Raw genomic sequence first — 15811 nt, 5'->3', positions numbered from 1 at the left:
ACAAATTAAGTTAAATTAATAGAGTAGACGCCTGAAATACAAAGAAAACGTTTTGTCCCCAAGAATCTCTCTCCCTAGATGCCAGGCTAGATAAAGAGACTAAAGCCGACCTCATTCTCCACAGCAAGCCCTTTCCTTTGCCTTGTCATGTTTCCTAGAGAGCCCTGCATGGGAACCCTCTCCATAACTACTGCTCCCCCTGGTGGCAGGCTCCAAACCCCCAACTGTCAATGTGAAGGACATATCAAAGACATGATAAATGGAAAAAAAGAATGCTAGACTGAGAATCTCCACTTCAAATTCTGACTCTGCTACCAAATAACTCTGTAGCCCCCCCTTTGGCTAAAAGGTTCAGTTTTATGAGTATAAATAATTTGTAAGTATATGCAATAAGTGACGATTTCAGAGTTTTGTCCCATGTAGGTTTTGTTATCTTCTTTATCTCTATGTGTACATTTTATGGAATAAAAGAACATGCAAATGGTGAATATCAAGGCTTAGGTTCATTCCTTTCCATTCCCACTATTGCCATCCCTTATGGCTTTTAGCCTGGTGTGAAAGCTCTCCTCCTCCTCTTGATCACCTTTGTGGAAATCTTTTCCAAGCTTTAGACCGGCTCAGAAAGCATTATGGCTCACTCAGTAGCACCTGTGCAAAAGCTAACCCCCACCTTAAAAAGTAGGTGGTTCAGACCCACTGTGGTTTACACTTCCTGCATAAGATCAGGCAGATACAGTAGTTCTATGGGGGAAAAAATGATCTGAATATGGAGATCTAATAAATCGGGGGCTGGAGAGAATTGGCCAATAGCATCTCTTCCTTTCTTACAATCTTACCACTCCTGTCCTTCCTTGCATTGAATTCTTCATTCAGAATGTCCAAGGTTACCTATAAAAGCATCATTGGAAATACCAAAAGATAGTCTGGAAATTCCTTATATACCTTGTTTTTATAATTTCCTCTGAGTAGGAAAACCTACTTCAACTGAGTTTTAGATATTGATAAGCTGAAATGTAGGAAGGTAAAGATATTTGCCAGTGGTGACTACTTAAGCAGTACCAGGACCAAAATAAAGTTCAGAAGACCTGTCTTCTAGCCTCCTGCTCTGAATGTTCAAGATACCTTTCTGTAGGGAAGAGAGAGAGGGTGCTGGTTTTAAGGAGGCAACTATACCAATGGACTTGGGAATGTAGCAAATTCTAATCCCTACCCTTTGATTGTAGTAAAACTGAATAATGATTGACTAAACTCAGTCATCATGAAATTTGATTAAGCCTGCTTTTATTATTGCTGTTTGGAAATCATTATGGAGGCATACATGTTCCTGGACATCATAGGATTTATATCATAAAGTCAGTCTTTGATTTTCCTTAAAACAGTCTGAATACCCGAAGGGATTTAACAATGATAATATGTGGTGTCTGTTAAGATTCCTCTTAGTGACATTATTACATATTATGTGGTTTACCAGAGGTCAGAAATTTGGATAGTCATCTTTCTCTTATTAGCTTCTTTGAAAGAAACTAACATGTAATTGTTTGACTTAGAGAAAAAGCACTTCACATTTGATGGATGTGTGAATGAACGAGTGGATGAGTTTTACCACAGTTTACCATGGTGTCTCTCCCATCCCTCTTGAAGCTTCAGCTCCAGTTCAATGCCATAAAAGCTTGACTGTCCTCAGCAGTAAAGGTGATGGTCTGGAATGGCACTGAATCAAACACAGACCATCCAGAAACTTCCCTTTAGCTGAGGTTTTCTATTTCCTTCCCCATTTTTATCAGAACTGCATAACTAGATTGAAGATTGAAACATGTAAGCCTTGCTTTCCCCCCTTCCTGCCTTTCTCCTGACAGGAAGTAAGAATAAGCAGTGCAATAGGCCCAAGGCCAAAGACAGATTTGAGGGAGCCTGATTCATTGCCAGACAGGTCGCCCACCTCAGAATAACTAAGAGCTGACAAGAGGCAGTGCCAAACTGCCAGTCCCATAGAGTCTGGAGAGGACCCAACAGGAGAAATAGTGAAGAAAGAAAAGAATTGTATAGTGGGGAGAACGTGTTGTTGGGGCAGGAGGTCTGACTCCTAGTGTTAATTTCACCACCAAGTCTTGTGAGTTCTTCTGACATTTTCATGTGCTTTTTCCCCCTTTCCTGAAAAATGACCCCTGTTTCCAACTTACCTCCTACAGATGGATGTTAATGTGATATTAGGTAAACAGATCTTTGGGCCTTTTGAAACTAGGGAGGTGGAAATTATCACAAAGATGGAAATGACTGACTATAGGAGGCCACAAGCCACCTCTAAGGCATTTCTGTGCGTTGAATGGTTTACAAACCTAAGGCCCTGGCAGGTCCAGGCCCTGGATCTCTGAGCCTCCTACCCTGTTCTCCTCCCTTCCGTCTGGATCCCCACCTCCATCAACAGATTCCAGTTATCAGCCTCACCAAATCACCAAGATATCAGTTTCAAGTCATCATTAGTCACTAACTGCCATGATGTAGCAGCTAGTTCTCAGAAATGACATAATCCAGAAAAGAAAAAATAGTAGACTGAGACTGGAGTGGGTTTTGAAGCTCATGTTAGACACTCACAATGTGATTCTTATAATTCTTTTCAGGGGAAGCAAAGTGTCTGAACTAGATGGGGATTATTCTGGAATTCTCTACCATTGCCCTAAAGGGCAGGCTTTGCCTTCATTCTGTTGTGCACCTCCCCTACAGAGGGTCTTTCATTAAGTATTATGGGAAATAATTAGATCTGAGTTTTACACCCCCTAATGTTCACAGGCTCTGAAGGTAATAGATGAATGTATGACTACCTAGAATTGAGAGGTATTTAGGCATACAATTTCCTTCAAACATATGCATCAAGATTCTCTCATCAATATTTTTGACTTTTCGCTTCCTCTCACCTCTGAGTCTTTACTCCAGATGCCTTTCTCCATATCTGGAAGCCCTGCCTACTGTTCACCATCCAATAAAGCCCCAGTCCTCCTTTATGATTTTTCCTTTTCCATAATAAGCCTTTTCCAAATCCATCTGCACCATTCATTCCAACATCCCCTCTTATCCCTGTTGTGGGTGTTCTATGTATTCAGCACACATCTGCTATCTACTCCAACTCGTATTTTTAGATCAAGTAATCAACAAGCTGATTAAGCAATCAAAAGGCTCGTTTGGGGTTGCTATCAGAATCACACCATAGTGGCAAGAGAGCCTGGGTTCCTGAGTGTCACTGTGGCTGGTTTGTCTCTGTCTTAAAACACTGTTCTTTCCTGCCTTACCAGTATTAAATGCCAAAAAGGAGTCAACTGACATGACCAGGTCTACATTTCTTTTCTGTTGCTCCAGGATTCTTCTACAGCCAGATGATTCCTTACAGATCCTGGCACCAGTGGAAGCTGATGTGGGTTTCTACACTTGCAATGCCACAAATGCCTTGGGATATGACTCTGTCTCCATTGCCGTCACATTAGCAGGTAACATGAAAATCCTGTGTAGTTTGACTCGCTGCTGTGCCGTTATTGAGTAGATACCTACAGTGTGCCAAGCCGGCCCAGGAACACATCCATAAATGAGATTTAGACACTGCCTTCAGAAAGGTTATAAGCTATAGTTATAATTAAATGGAGATGAAGTATAATATGAAGTATAATGAATGAATGAATGAGTGAATGAAATAAGTGCTGTAAATGATAACCTAAGGGTGTGCAAGGACATTTCATCCCATCTGGGAGATGTCAGAGTCAGAATGAATGGACTTTGATAAGTATAGGTGGGTGACATATTCCAGAAAGAAAGAACAACATAAGCAAAGGAGTTGTGTACTAGTAAATAACATGTTAGGGAACGTGAGCCATGACCTGTCATTTCTCCTTGTTACACCTGTTGCAAAGAACACTTCAAGACTCATGGGTAGTTGGAATTCTGTGGTCATGGTTTAAAGCAGGAGTGTTCTTCTCTCTGATTCTGTTTTATTTAAACCTCTTGCTGTACTGCACCTGCCAACACTTTCCCCTTATCCATAAAGGTCAGGCAAAACATTCTACACACACATGTGATGTAAGAACATTGCAATGCAGAACATGATGTCTCCCAAGGTTGTAGTCTTGTCATCATGTACTTTATAAAACCTCATTTACATAGGACACAAATCCTTGCCTGTGAAACTGAAAAAGACCTTAGATACCAACTGTACCAGTGCCCTCATTTCTTAGAGGCCAGGTAAGCTGAGGTCATGCAACCACTCAGCTGGTTGTAGAGATAAGAAGGGAATGAGGCCTCCTAACTCCCAGCTCATTGTTCCCTATCCACCTATCCTACCAAAGGAGGATCTTTTTTCTCAGATCTGGGCCAGGCAGTCTTTTTGGCAGTATGTTGCATGTGTTTGTATTTATTCTTTTCAGTTGCTGCTCCCGTCAGATGATTCAGTAGATGCTAGAAAAGCCAACATCACCCCACACTGACCTCATCAGTCCATGCTGGGATTATGTTGTCACACTGTTCTCCAGTCACACATGCTACTCCCTTGCATATCTGTTTAGCAACAGCATTTCTGCCCCCATGACCTAAGGCTGATCAGAAAAGGGACCTTTAGCAGGAGGCTTTCCAGGGAAGATGAAAGTCAGCAGTGAATAAGGCAAGCTGAGGGGCCCAGGGGTAGATTAAAGACTGATAATTTTAATGCCTATTTTGTGTGTGTGAATAGAACACTTTTCTCCTAATGTATTCCAGCTACAATCTTTATTCCCCTCTTTATACAGAGTCCAGATGCACAGCACCAATCTCCTAAAATCTCTTCTGCCTTCCACACTCCAGCCTGCCGTAGCAAGGGCACTGCTGACATGCTTCCAATTGTTGGCAAAGAGTGGCTGTTACGGAACTAACTCTCTTGTTTATATTTATCCTGATACGGTTCAGCTCCGTCACAGACTAAATACCCTTTGTTCACCTGAATTTAATACGATTAATGGAAACCTGTCTGGAATTAAGTAAGGCAATTGTAACATCAGACTTGTCTTCAACTCTTTGGAGAAGAGCTATTGGAGGCTGCCAAAGTGTTCAAAGCCAGAAAAGAGAGAGCAGCAAAAGAGGCACTAGGGAATGGAAGAAAAGGGTTTGGCCTATGAATTTGATCACAAACACCACACCTAGGACTGTGCCCTTGTACTTCAGTGGTGGGGTTTGTTCAGGTGTGCTCACGAATCCAATAGTCCCACTAAAAATTAAGGCTCAAAATGTGCATATGTTGCCTTAAGATTGTATTTGTGTCTTTACCTGGAATTATCTGCTACACCTGTGCCAATGTCAACACATAGTATTAAGTGGCACACCAGCTACCGTTCTAAGCACACCCTCTGCCAAGTACTGGGGAACAATGAGCAATAAATAAGGCCTGAGTTTTGTGCTCCATAATGCTTACAGACTAGTAAAGGCAATAGATGTATACAGGACTACCTAGAATCGAGAGATAATTATAATTTCCTTCAAATGTATGCAAGATCCTATGTAGCAGCATATAAAATACCACCCAAATATACACTAAATTTAAGGGGGAAATGGATGTCAAGCGTTTCTAAATTTGATTACCAATTATACTGCTTATCTTGAACAAAGTATGCAACCTCACTGAGTTTTCATTCTCATCTGTAAAAATGAAATTAATAATATTTTATGGGATTTTGTGAATTAAATAAGATTGTGCATGTGAAAAAGCCCCTAGCCCAATGCCAGGCACATAGTTCACACTTGATAAATGTTTCCTTTCTCTAGCTCTTCTAAAATGAAATACCTCCTGAAAGCAATTCTAAAATGTGTAAAACATTAGTCCAAGTTTGCTTCTACGTATTTTTCATTATAAGTCTTCATATTGAAACTCTGTGTACAGACTTAGGAACTGATTCAGCTCACTTGCAGTTAAATCTTCATGGTAAGGGGCACCTGGGTGGCTCGGTCAGATAAGCCTCCGACTTCAGCTTAGGTCATGATCTCACAGTTTGTGGGTGCAAGCCCTGCGTTGGGCTCTGTGCTGTGACAGCTCAGAGCCTGGAGCCTGCTTCAGATTGTGTGTCTCCATTGCTTTCTTTTCCCCTCCTCCACTCGAACTCTGTCTCTCTCTTTCTCTCTCTCTCTCTTTAAAATAAATATTTAAAAAATTTTGTTTAAATCTTCATGGTAAAATCTCAGTGCTTATGCACATCTAAAAACATGGCAGGTTTTGTGTGTGTGTGTATGTGTGTGTGTGTGTGTGTGTGTGTGTGTTTTCCTTGACTTCAGTATAAATGTTAGACCAAAAGGGAAAAACATCTTTTTGAGACTCAAGATACTCAGGTGTGTCCACGATTTTGAACTTTGGTCTGGCCAGTGTGCCTGAGTTGACCAGAAATGGGGAAATTTGTTCATAATAATTCACAAGAGCAAACAGAGCCTGACAGTTAAGCTTGAGGGCTCTGTAGCCTCATGGTCTGGATTGGAATCCTGGCTCTGTCGCTTCCTGGCTATATACCCTTGAGCAGCTTCTTTACTCTTCTCTGACTTGGCCTCTTCGTTTGTAAATGGTGATTAAACTAGCACACGATTCAGTGGGGTTTTGCGAAGATTAAATACATTCATTCATATAAAATGCTGATAATTGTGCCTGGAAAATAGCAAGCACTCAATATTTGTTAGCTATTATTATTGTGAGGATAACACATAAAACAAAAGCCAAGTTGTTTTTACAGTAGGGAAGACTCCTTCTCAGAGACTGGAATGCTCACAAACCTTTTGTAGAACACCTTGCTCTCAATGTCTCAATGCCAGCTGGGGAAGTTGAATTAGCCATCTGGAAAGGGCCGGCCTTCCTGGATTCAGAGGAAGGGAGACAGCTTGTGGTAAGGAATATTTCACATGGGCCACAGGAAAGGGGGCCTGATGAGCTCTCCTTGGCTCACAACCAGACCTCTTCCATTGAGTTGCCCCATCCTCTATAGGGAGTGTGCCCCATTTCTGCTTCTCAGATTCATTTTTGGTCCATTGCTACTCTCTACACAATTTTTCTTTAAACGCAATTCAGCTTCAGACATGCTATTACAGCCAAATCTTCCTCCTTCTGCCTTATTCGGTCCTATAAAATATTTTCTTCAGTATCCTTTTGCTTTTCTTCAAACCCATCCATTATGTGCTGACTTATCTTTGAGTCTCAGAGATTTGAGACTACTTTGCTTCTCAGTATGGAGATAGCCTCCTGTCAACCTCCCTGGTTCAGAATGGAAGCCCACAGCCATGTAAACACAGGGGCACAAAATTCCTTTCTGTCCTAAAGTGACTTAATTGGATACGTGTTTCACTGCTCAGAATGTAGATGACAGTAGCATACGGTGGATGGAAGGGTAATAGGAGGGAGGGAGGAGTGTAAGATTATCCCCAAAATGTCACATACGTAACTCTTTGAAGTATTTATTACTTTACATGAGGTATAGACAGTTCTGGGTAAAAGGAGAGTTTCTGGTGTGCACAGAGATGGGCACAAATATTGGAGAACCCTCTTGACTAGTCAGATTCAACACTCAGCCAGGTTGCTCAGAAACCAAGCTGAATGGTAAAGCAGGGTTTTGAAGGAAAGCAGTAGTTTCCTGGCAAATTGCTTCAGTCTGGATCAGTGGAGTTTAGCTCTACTTACCAATGCAGATGAGTCCTGTCCAGGTGTAAACCATGGATGAGGTCATAGCCATGAGGGAAACGTGTTTGGTTGTCATTGATTTTATAAGATCACAAAAGAGATACTGTAAGGCCTGCCTGACATCATCACTGGAAAATGGGAAGAAGGTGAGGGATGAGCTTATCTTTCATTGAAAGGAGAGAACACAGATGAGCTCATCTGAAGTTTTCACAGGAAGAGAGAGACAGAAAATATTTCTCCTTTCCTGGCATGCTTTTCTGCTTTTTGATGAGTTGAATAGCTGACACATACTGTGTCTAATAAAGAGATCACAGAAAAGAAAAAGGAAAATAAAAAGGCAGTTGTCCTTGAAATTCTTCTTTCTCTGCCCCCTCCCCATCATGATTTAGTAGCTGCAATAAAAGATGAGCAGTTTTGTAAGGTTTTATAATGTAAGTCATTTTAAATTGGCATTTCTGAATTTTTTTTAGCCAGCAATTCTGTTAACCAGAGAAGGGCTTTTCTTTACAGATGGCTAGAGAGGGTTTCGTCACCAGTGGCAAAAACAAAGGGAGGTTTTCTCCAGTGCTCTGGATCGGAGGGAAAGGTAGACAAGTTTGGCTATGTTCCAGATGGTGCTCTGGACCACAGGGTATTGGCCATTGACTAATCCAAGCTGCCATGAAGGGATTTTATTATCTGATATAATCCTGAGTAATCAGCATCCTTAAGTTTTGTTCTGTATGCACAGATGTGTAGCCTGCCCACTACAGAGCACTAGTCTTTACAGAACTTAGATAAAATGGGCATGAATTTAGCAGGAGAATCCAACTAACCTGCTCTGCTTTTCAGTAGACTAAAGGAAATGAAGTACACACAATCCTGGGGCCCCTGGGTGGCTCAGTCAGTTAAGCGTCAACTCTTGATTTCAGCTCAGTTCATAATTTCACAGTTCATGAGCTGGAGCCCTGCATTGGGCTCCACGCTGACAGCACAGAACCTGCTTGGGATTCTCTCTGTCCTCTCTACCCCTCCCCTGCTCACGTGCTCTCTCAAAATAAACAAACATAAAAAGTACAAATGATCCAAACTAGCCTGTCTCAAATTCTGAAAAAGCAATGCCCACATCTGTCCGAAGGAATGAGGGAAGGATGGGTGGTTGCACAGATAGCAGGATATAGCATAGCCTGGGTTAGTTGTTTCTGAGAAACACTGCAGCATCACATGGTTGTACTAGATGTGGGGTCACTTGTCTAGGATTCTGCAGTGGAACATGCAGAAAAAGCGAGGACAGCACCACTTGCTGCCTTAGTCTTCCAATAAATCATAGACTCCACCTGAATCGTTAGAAGAGGTAAATGACACACTAACAATGGCAAAAAATATCTTTAGGAAATGGTATTGAAAACAAGAGAGTAGAAGGAAGCCACACAGCCTGGGAATGTTCTGAAAAGGAGTCTGAGCCCTGACCACCACCTTAGGCCCTACAATGTTTATACTAAAGGCACACCAACTTAAACAGGATAGCAAGGTCAAAGAAATCCCAATTCCTCTCATTTTTGGTGCCAAATAATTAATAGTCACAATGTTCCTGAATCATCACAAATAGATTAAATTGGGTTAAAACTATTTTTTCAGCTTTATCAAGGTATAATTTATATCACCCATTGTCAGTGCAATTCAGTGATTTTTTTTAGCAAATTTTTTTTACTTTTTTTTTTAACATTTATTCATTTTTGAGAGACAGAGAAAAAGCGTGAGCAGGGGAGGGACAGAGAGAGAGGGAGAAACAGAATTTGAAGCAGGCTCCAGGCTCTGAGCTGTCAGCACAGAGCCCAATACAGGGCTTGAACCCCCAAGCCATGAGATAATGACCTGAGCCAAAGTCAGAGCCTTAACCGACTGAGCCACCCAGGCGCCCCATTTTTAGCAAATTTTTAAGTTGTGTAACCATCACTCTGATCCAAGGTTATTGTTTTTTTTAAAAATATTATTTAAATTATTAAATTATTTAAAATTTTTAAAAATGATCCACATACTACACAATTCAGCCATTGACAGTATATAATTCAATGGCTTTTAGTACCTTAAGTTGTACATCCATCACCTTGCTCAAGTTTAGAGCATTTTCATTATACTGAAAATAAAATCCATACCCTTTAACTATCACTCCCTAGTCCCCCCATTTCCTCTAGCTCTAAGCAAGCACTGATGTATGTGTGCATCGATGTACCTATTCTGGGAATTTCATATCAATGGATCACACAATACATGGTCATTTGTTACTTTCACTTAGCATAACGTTTTCAAACATCATCCACATTGTAACACATCTGCTAAATTTTTTATGGTGGAATACTGTTCCATATTGTATGAATATACCACATTTATTCATCAGTTGATGGATATTTGGGTTGTTTTTACTTTTTGTATGTTGTGAATAATGCTGTGTGAACATTCACATGCAGTGTGGAATTATGTTTTCCTTTCTCTTGGGAGTAGATACCTAAAAGTGGGATAGCTGGTTTATGTGCCACATTTGGATTTAACTTTTTAAGAAATTACCAACTGTGTTCCAAAGTGGCCGAACCATTTTGCATTTCCACCAGCAATGCATGAGAGTTTCAGTTTCTCCACATCCTCGCCAATGCTTGTTATTGTCCATTCTTTTTATTATAACCATGCTCATGAATGAGAATATTTCATTGTGATTTTAATTTCTATTTCTCTCATGATTAATGATGTCAAGTATCTTTTTTGTGCTTACTAGTCATTTATATACCTTCTTTGTTGTAGTGATAACTTTGTCAAAACAACACAAATATATTATCTTACAGTTCTTTGGTCAAAGTCTAGTACAGTCTCACAAGGTAAAATCAAGATGTCAACAGGCTGCATTCATTTCTGAAAGCTCTAGGGAAGATTGCTTTTCGTTTTTTGCTCATTTAGATCGTTGGCAATACTTAATTCCTTGCTACCTAGGACTGTGGTTTCTGTTTTGTTACTGGCTATGAACAGGGTGCCATTCCCAGATTCTGGAAGCTACTGCATTGCTTGGCATCTGGCCCTCTTCGTCCATCTTCAAAGCTAGAAATGGTGGACTGAGCCCTTCTCATGATGCCTCTCTCTGACACACTTCTCCCTGTTCTGATTTTAATAGCTCATATGATAGACTGAGCCCACCTAAATACTCTAGAATAATTTCCCTATTTTAAAGTCAGCTGGTTAGCAACCTTAGTTTCCTTTTGCCACACAACATAACATGAACACCAATTCCAAGGATTAGGATGCAGACATCTTTGGGGGGTGGGGGGCATTATTCTGCCTAGCATACCCTGTCTGAAAGGCATAGCTCATTTTCATCTAACTGTTGACATAGAAAATGCATATAGATAGACCTTCTAATTTTTCCAGATAAGCCAAACCAAAACAGACACAGATCTCCATTTTTAACTAAGCTCAACTAATTCAAACTTTAAAAAAAATTATTTTGAGGCTAAACATGTCTGTGCTGTGAACATAGCCTGGAGTTTACCAGTACTGTCTGGTTTCTGTATTTTGTTTTCTGTATTCTCTGATTACATGTTACACCACATTTCCCAGTGTTGTCAGAGTATTATGCAAAGCATAATAATTTATTAGATTACACTAACTAAAACCATGTAGCAATTTGGATGAAAGAGAAGCATTTATTTTTTGCTATTACAAAAAAAGGAAACTATTGTAATAATGGAATAAATAGGATTCTAGGCAAAGTATTTGCCTCATTTCAAAATTTAGAAACAGATTTAGAACTATAAATCTGTGTCCTTATTATAAACAGAGGGGTTTTAAACAGATGCACACGTGAGTCTCTTGAAGACCTAAGACTCCTATGAATTTCTTACATGCAAATCAAGAACAGCAGTCCCCACTCCACCACCACTACCAGCTATAAACTCCCCGTACCTGAAATCCTAGCATTTACAAATTTATTCCTTTCTTTGGAAAACCAGAAGACTAGATAGCAAAGAAGTACAGCTTTTGCAGTGATGTCTTAGAAAAATAATAGGTGAGAGGAAAGTTTTCCAAAGGACCAGTGATGAGAAAGGGGACAGGGTAAGCAGAGTGGACTGAAAGATCAGATGCCAATCAGGAGGCAGGAGATGGAAGAGGAGGAGACCCCACATGAGAGACAGCAGGACAGGAAGGAGTTAAAAACTCCTGAGCTATAAAATGTGAAAGGTATTTGGAAGGAGAACCAGACTAAGGGGAAAAAAATCATGCTTTTCAGTATAACTATTATCTGTAACAAAGCAACTCTTGTTGAAATTGCCAGGTAGCCAGATACTGAAAAGTTTCTGGCCGGCACGGGATGGTAACTGGTAATAGTCAGTATCCATCATTACTAATTTCAGATGTCTAAGATGTTGGTATTTATAAGGGCTTTTATGAGATCGCACTGATCGTGGTTAACTGTATTTAACTCATGAGTCTCAAATTCTTCAACCAGGAATTCTCACTTCAGAGAGCTTTTGCAGATTTACCTCCAGTGGCCCGTGTGAGAAACCGGTGATACTTACAGAAGTGAGCATTTCTTATGGCATTGTTTGGATAGTCTCATTTATTACAAGACATCATCCATTGATTAAATCTGGGCTGAATACAGTTTGCTTTGTTTTAGATATTGAAAGTATGTGACATTTGTAACACCTCATTGCTGAATAATCTTTTCATTAGTGGGTGTCACTACCTTCTTCACCTTTCTCCTGAATTGAGATTTGGGGCCACTGGCTATCACAGCTGGCTTCCTGAACTGTACTGCAGGGGTCCCTGGCAAGTCAGCCTAGCATACGCAGTCTCATTTCTCTGCAAGTAGATGCTTTCTGGGGTCTCCAACAAGACCAATCCTGGGGTGACTTTTAAGCTCTCTGTGTCTGTCCAGATGCTGATGGCAGTTTCGGGAGAATCCATCGTATTTAAATTTCTTCTTTTTGTAATTATCCTGAAACCTTCACAGTTTTTCAAAATTGAAACAGTTGAGTTCCTTCTCACTAACAGATTTGATCCTTCTCTGTTTTCTTGTTCATTTCCTCTTTATTTTCTTTAAACTTGCTTCTTAGTTTACCAGAAGTTCCCAACACCGTCACAGCATTTCCTCCCATTTTGCAGATCTGATGCTGATAATCGCTAACATTTATTCAAACCTCATACTGTGCTAAGGAATCCTTCTAACAGCTTTACATACATTAATGTGTCTATTCTTCTCTGCAGTCATAGAAGTAGAAAACCAAGGCACAAAGAGATTAAATAACTTGCCTAAGGTCACTCTCCAGTGATGGAGTCCAGACACCTGATGTGTGGGCTGCCCCTTCTCGTGCCCATGCCCACTGTAGACATCACTAGTTTATCACGCTTTTTTTTTTTTTTTTTTTGCTGCTCAGTCCTCATGCATGTTACCCAGAGTCCATACCTGAATGGTACCCTAGGAGGATTCTGCCAATCACTAGTTCAGGCTTCAGAATCTCAAACCTATGTGCCGTTGGCACATCCTTTCTGGAGCTCTCAGGTAGTCTCTAAACCCACCGCCTGCAGTTCCCATTTCTGTCACTGCCCTGTACCACAGTCATCTTCAACATGTCCCATTCTGCCTGGGAATGAACGCACATGCACATTTCCCAGCATAGATTGCCTCCAGCTACACAGTAAGAACCTCAAGTCTTTGAAGTATGATTCACTTTTGATGGCTCACAATAGTAAAGAACCATTTTCAAATGATGTTTGTGACTCATAAGGTTAGGAGAATTGAAAGAAGGACCCATTTCATTCAATGAGTTAACAGATATTCACTAAGTCTGGATTAATTAGCCCTTGCTAACTACTGTGACAAAAAAAATGCAAATATATGATGGCTAAATATGATAGACTGTTTCTTGTTCACATAAAGTCTGAAATAAATCATTGCTCAGGATGGATTTCGAAGGTAGGGCCAAGAAGTGGTATTCTCGCATTCCATCAGCTAGAACTTGGTACCTTGCTCACACCTAACTGCAAAGAGGCTGAGAAGTGACCTAGCTGTGTGACTGAGAAGAAGAAAGGAGTTGGTTAGTAGTAAATCTGCCTCAGCCGGAGCTTCTAAAATGGAAGGCATCATGCTGTTAAAAACAAAGTTCCTATTAGCAGAGGCCTGGACTTGGGCCCTGAGAAAAAGTTACTCACAATGCTCTCTGTTCTTGGCTGCACTCAAAAAACAAACCTTCCATCTCCTCTGGCTCCTCTCTCAATCACCTTTATACTGGGCCAAAGATATTTTTCAGGCACATATGTTCAGATTTTTTCCCATTGGGTTTTGATTTTACCCAGAGCCACACATGCGGGAAAGAGGCATGAGCCAGAACCTAGGCTACACCCAGGAATATATTTCTGAGCATTTGCTCCTGGGGCTGCTCATTTATCCATACCTGTCTCTCCATTGCTCATCCTTCAGGGTAAGGACAGTGCCTGGGTGGCCGAACTCCTCTGCTGTAGAGGCATCACAAGGTAGCACACCATTGGATACCGACACACGGGTTTAGCTGTGCCTCACGTTCACCCTGTGACAAGGGCTGCCCTTGCTTATCGCTAGTGAGGCTCTATCTCCCCTCTTCCACATGACTTCTAACAGGAACCATAATCCAAAAGCTAAGGGGTATGAGATCTGAACTGAGCAAAAACGATTCCCTTCATGCTGCTGTTTCTAGGTCTGACTCTCTCGGATGGGCTTGATTCCTCATATTAGGCCCAGTAAATGGAAACACTTGCCTTTGTTTCCATTTCTTTTCTCTTAGGCATGTATAACTAGGCTTAATCTCCTTCTCTCTCGCTCTTAGTCAGCTGTAAGAGAAATGCATAGATTAAAGGAAAGCCTAATCTATAAACCCTATCGGTTTACATCAGTGAGTGTGAATTTACTCTGCTGGCTGATGCTGACTTGAAGAAGGGAAGAGCTGCCAGCAGCATGTGCCCACCAGCCTGACAGCCCAGGTACCCCTCACACTGCAGAGGCCCTGCCGTCACGGCCCAAGTCCCGTGGGACGTTTCTGTTTTGCCTATTGTGAAAGCCATTCTGAGTACAGCATGCCATGACTTTTGTTTTTGAGCATCGTCTTAGCACAAACATTTAATTTATCATTTCACTCCCTCTGTGCATCTCTAGTCTTTTTTTTTCGTCTTAATTAACTTCCATAATTAAAAGTCATACTCAGGGGCGCCTGGGTGGCTCAGTCAGTTGAGTGTCCGACTTCGGCTCAGGTCATGATCTTGCAGTTTGTGAGGTCGAGCCCTGTGTCGGGCTCTGTGCTGACAGCTTAGAGCCTGGAGCCTGCTTCGGATTCTGTGTCTCCCTCTCTCTACCCCTTCCCCGCTCATGCTCTGTCTCTCTCTGTCTCTCAAAGATGAATAAACATTAAAAAAAATTTTTTTCAAGTCAAACTCATTAACGTGAATATAATCAGACACAAACCTAGGCATGGCATCACTTAGCAGCACTCACTTATTAGGTCATCATCCAGATGATCTAGAATAGGTTCATGTTGTTGCTGCTGGTGGTGCTGTTGTTGTTGTTGTTGTTAGCTGACCATTAAAATCAAGGTCCAACTTGAAATTTTCAAATAGGAACTAGCAAAGGTGTCTTAAAAGAAATCTTTCCAACTCACCAGAATCAGAGAAATCAGTTACAGAAAAACCAGAAGAGTGTATTTGTTGATTTTCAAACCTGGCTGTGTATCAGAATTACCTATGAACTTGTTGAAAATGGAGATTATAGCTTCCATTCCAGGACAGAAAACTTTATCAGAAGTCTGAACTCTGTCACTGGCAAAGCTTCTCCTGTATACTGGAATGGCATGGTTATGCACATTGGATGAATCTGTTTCCTTGGGAACCACAGTGGAGTAAATCAAAGGGGACCTAAAACCATCTCACGGTTGCCTTACTCTTGGGGTAGGGAGAAACTTTGTGTCCCAAGTCAAAGTCGTTGCCCTGTGTGCTGGTTTTAAACCACCTAAGATTCAAATTTAACAGGTCTGGAATGGGACTCAGTAATATATACAAGCTTTTTCTAATAGATGTAAGAGGTTGATAAACATTATTTTCAGGGGCACCTGGGTGTCTCAGTTGGTTAGCCATCTGACTCTTAATTTTAGCTCAGGTCAT

The 15811-nt window shown here is 41.0% G+C and overlaps 1 protein-coding gene across 9 annotated transcripts in view; it reads left to right on the top strand.

The window, feature by feature from the left end:
* Positions 1–15811, top strand: part of ADAMTSL1 (ADAMTS like 1) — an 872819-nt gene that overhangs the window by 768522 nt on the left and 88486 nt on the right. For all 9 annotated transcript variants that reach the window (XM_053205052.1, XM_053205051.1, XM_053205050.1 and 6 more), the window contains one exon: positions 3352–3479. In XM_053205052.1, the coding sequence (XP_053061027.1) occupies positions 3352–3479 (128 nt within the window). The remainder of the gene's footprint in view (positions 1–3351; positions 3480–15811) is intronic.

The sequence above is a fragment of the Acinonyx jubatus genome, chromosome D4 (genome assembly GCF_027475565.1).
Source record: "Acinonyx jubatus isolate Ajub_Pintada_27869175 chromosome D4, VMU_Ajub_asm_v1.0, whole genome shotgun sequence".
Classification (NCBI taxonomy): domain Eukaryota; kingdom Metazoa; phylum Chordata; class Mammalia; order Carnivora; family Felidae; genus Acinonyx; species Acinonyx jubatus.
Note: the sequence above shows the minus strand (reverse complement) of the source record. Positions and strands in the feature narration are given on the sequence as shown.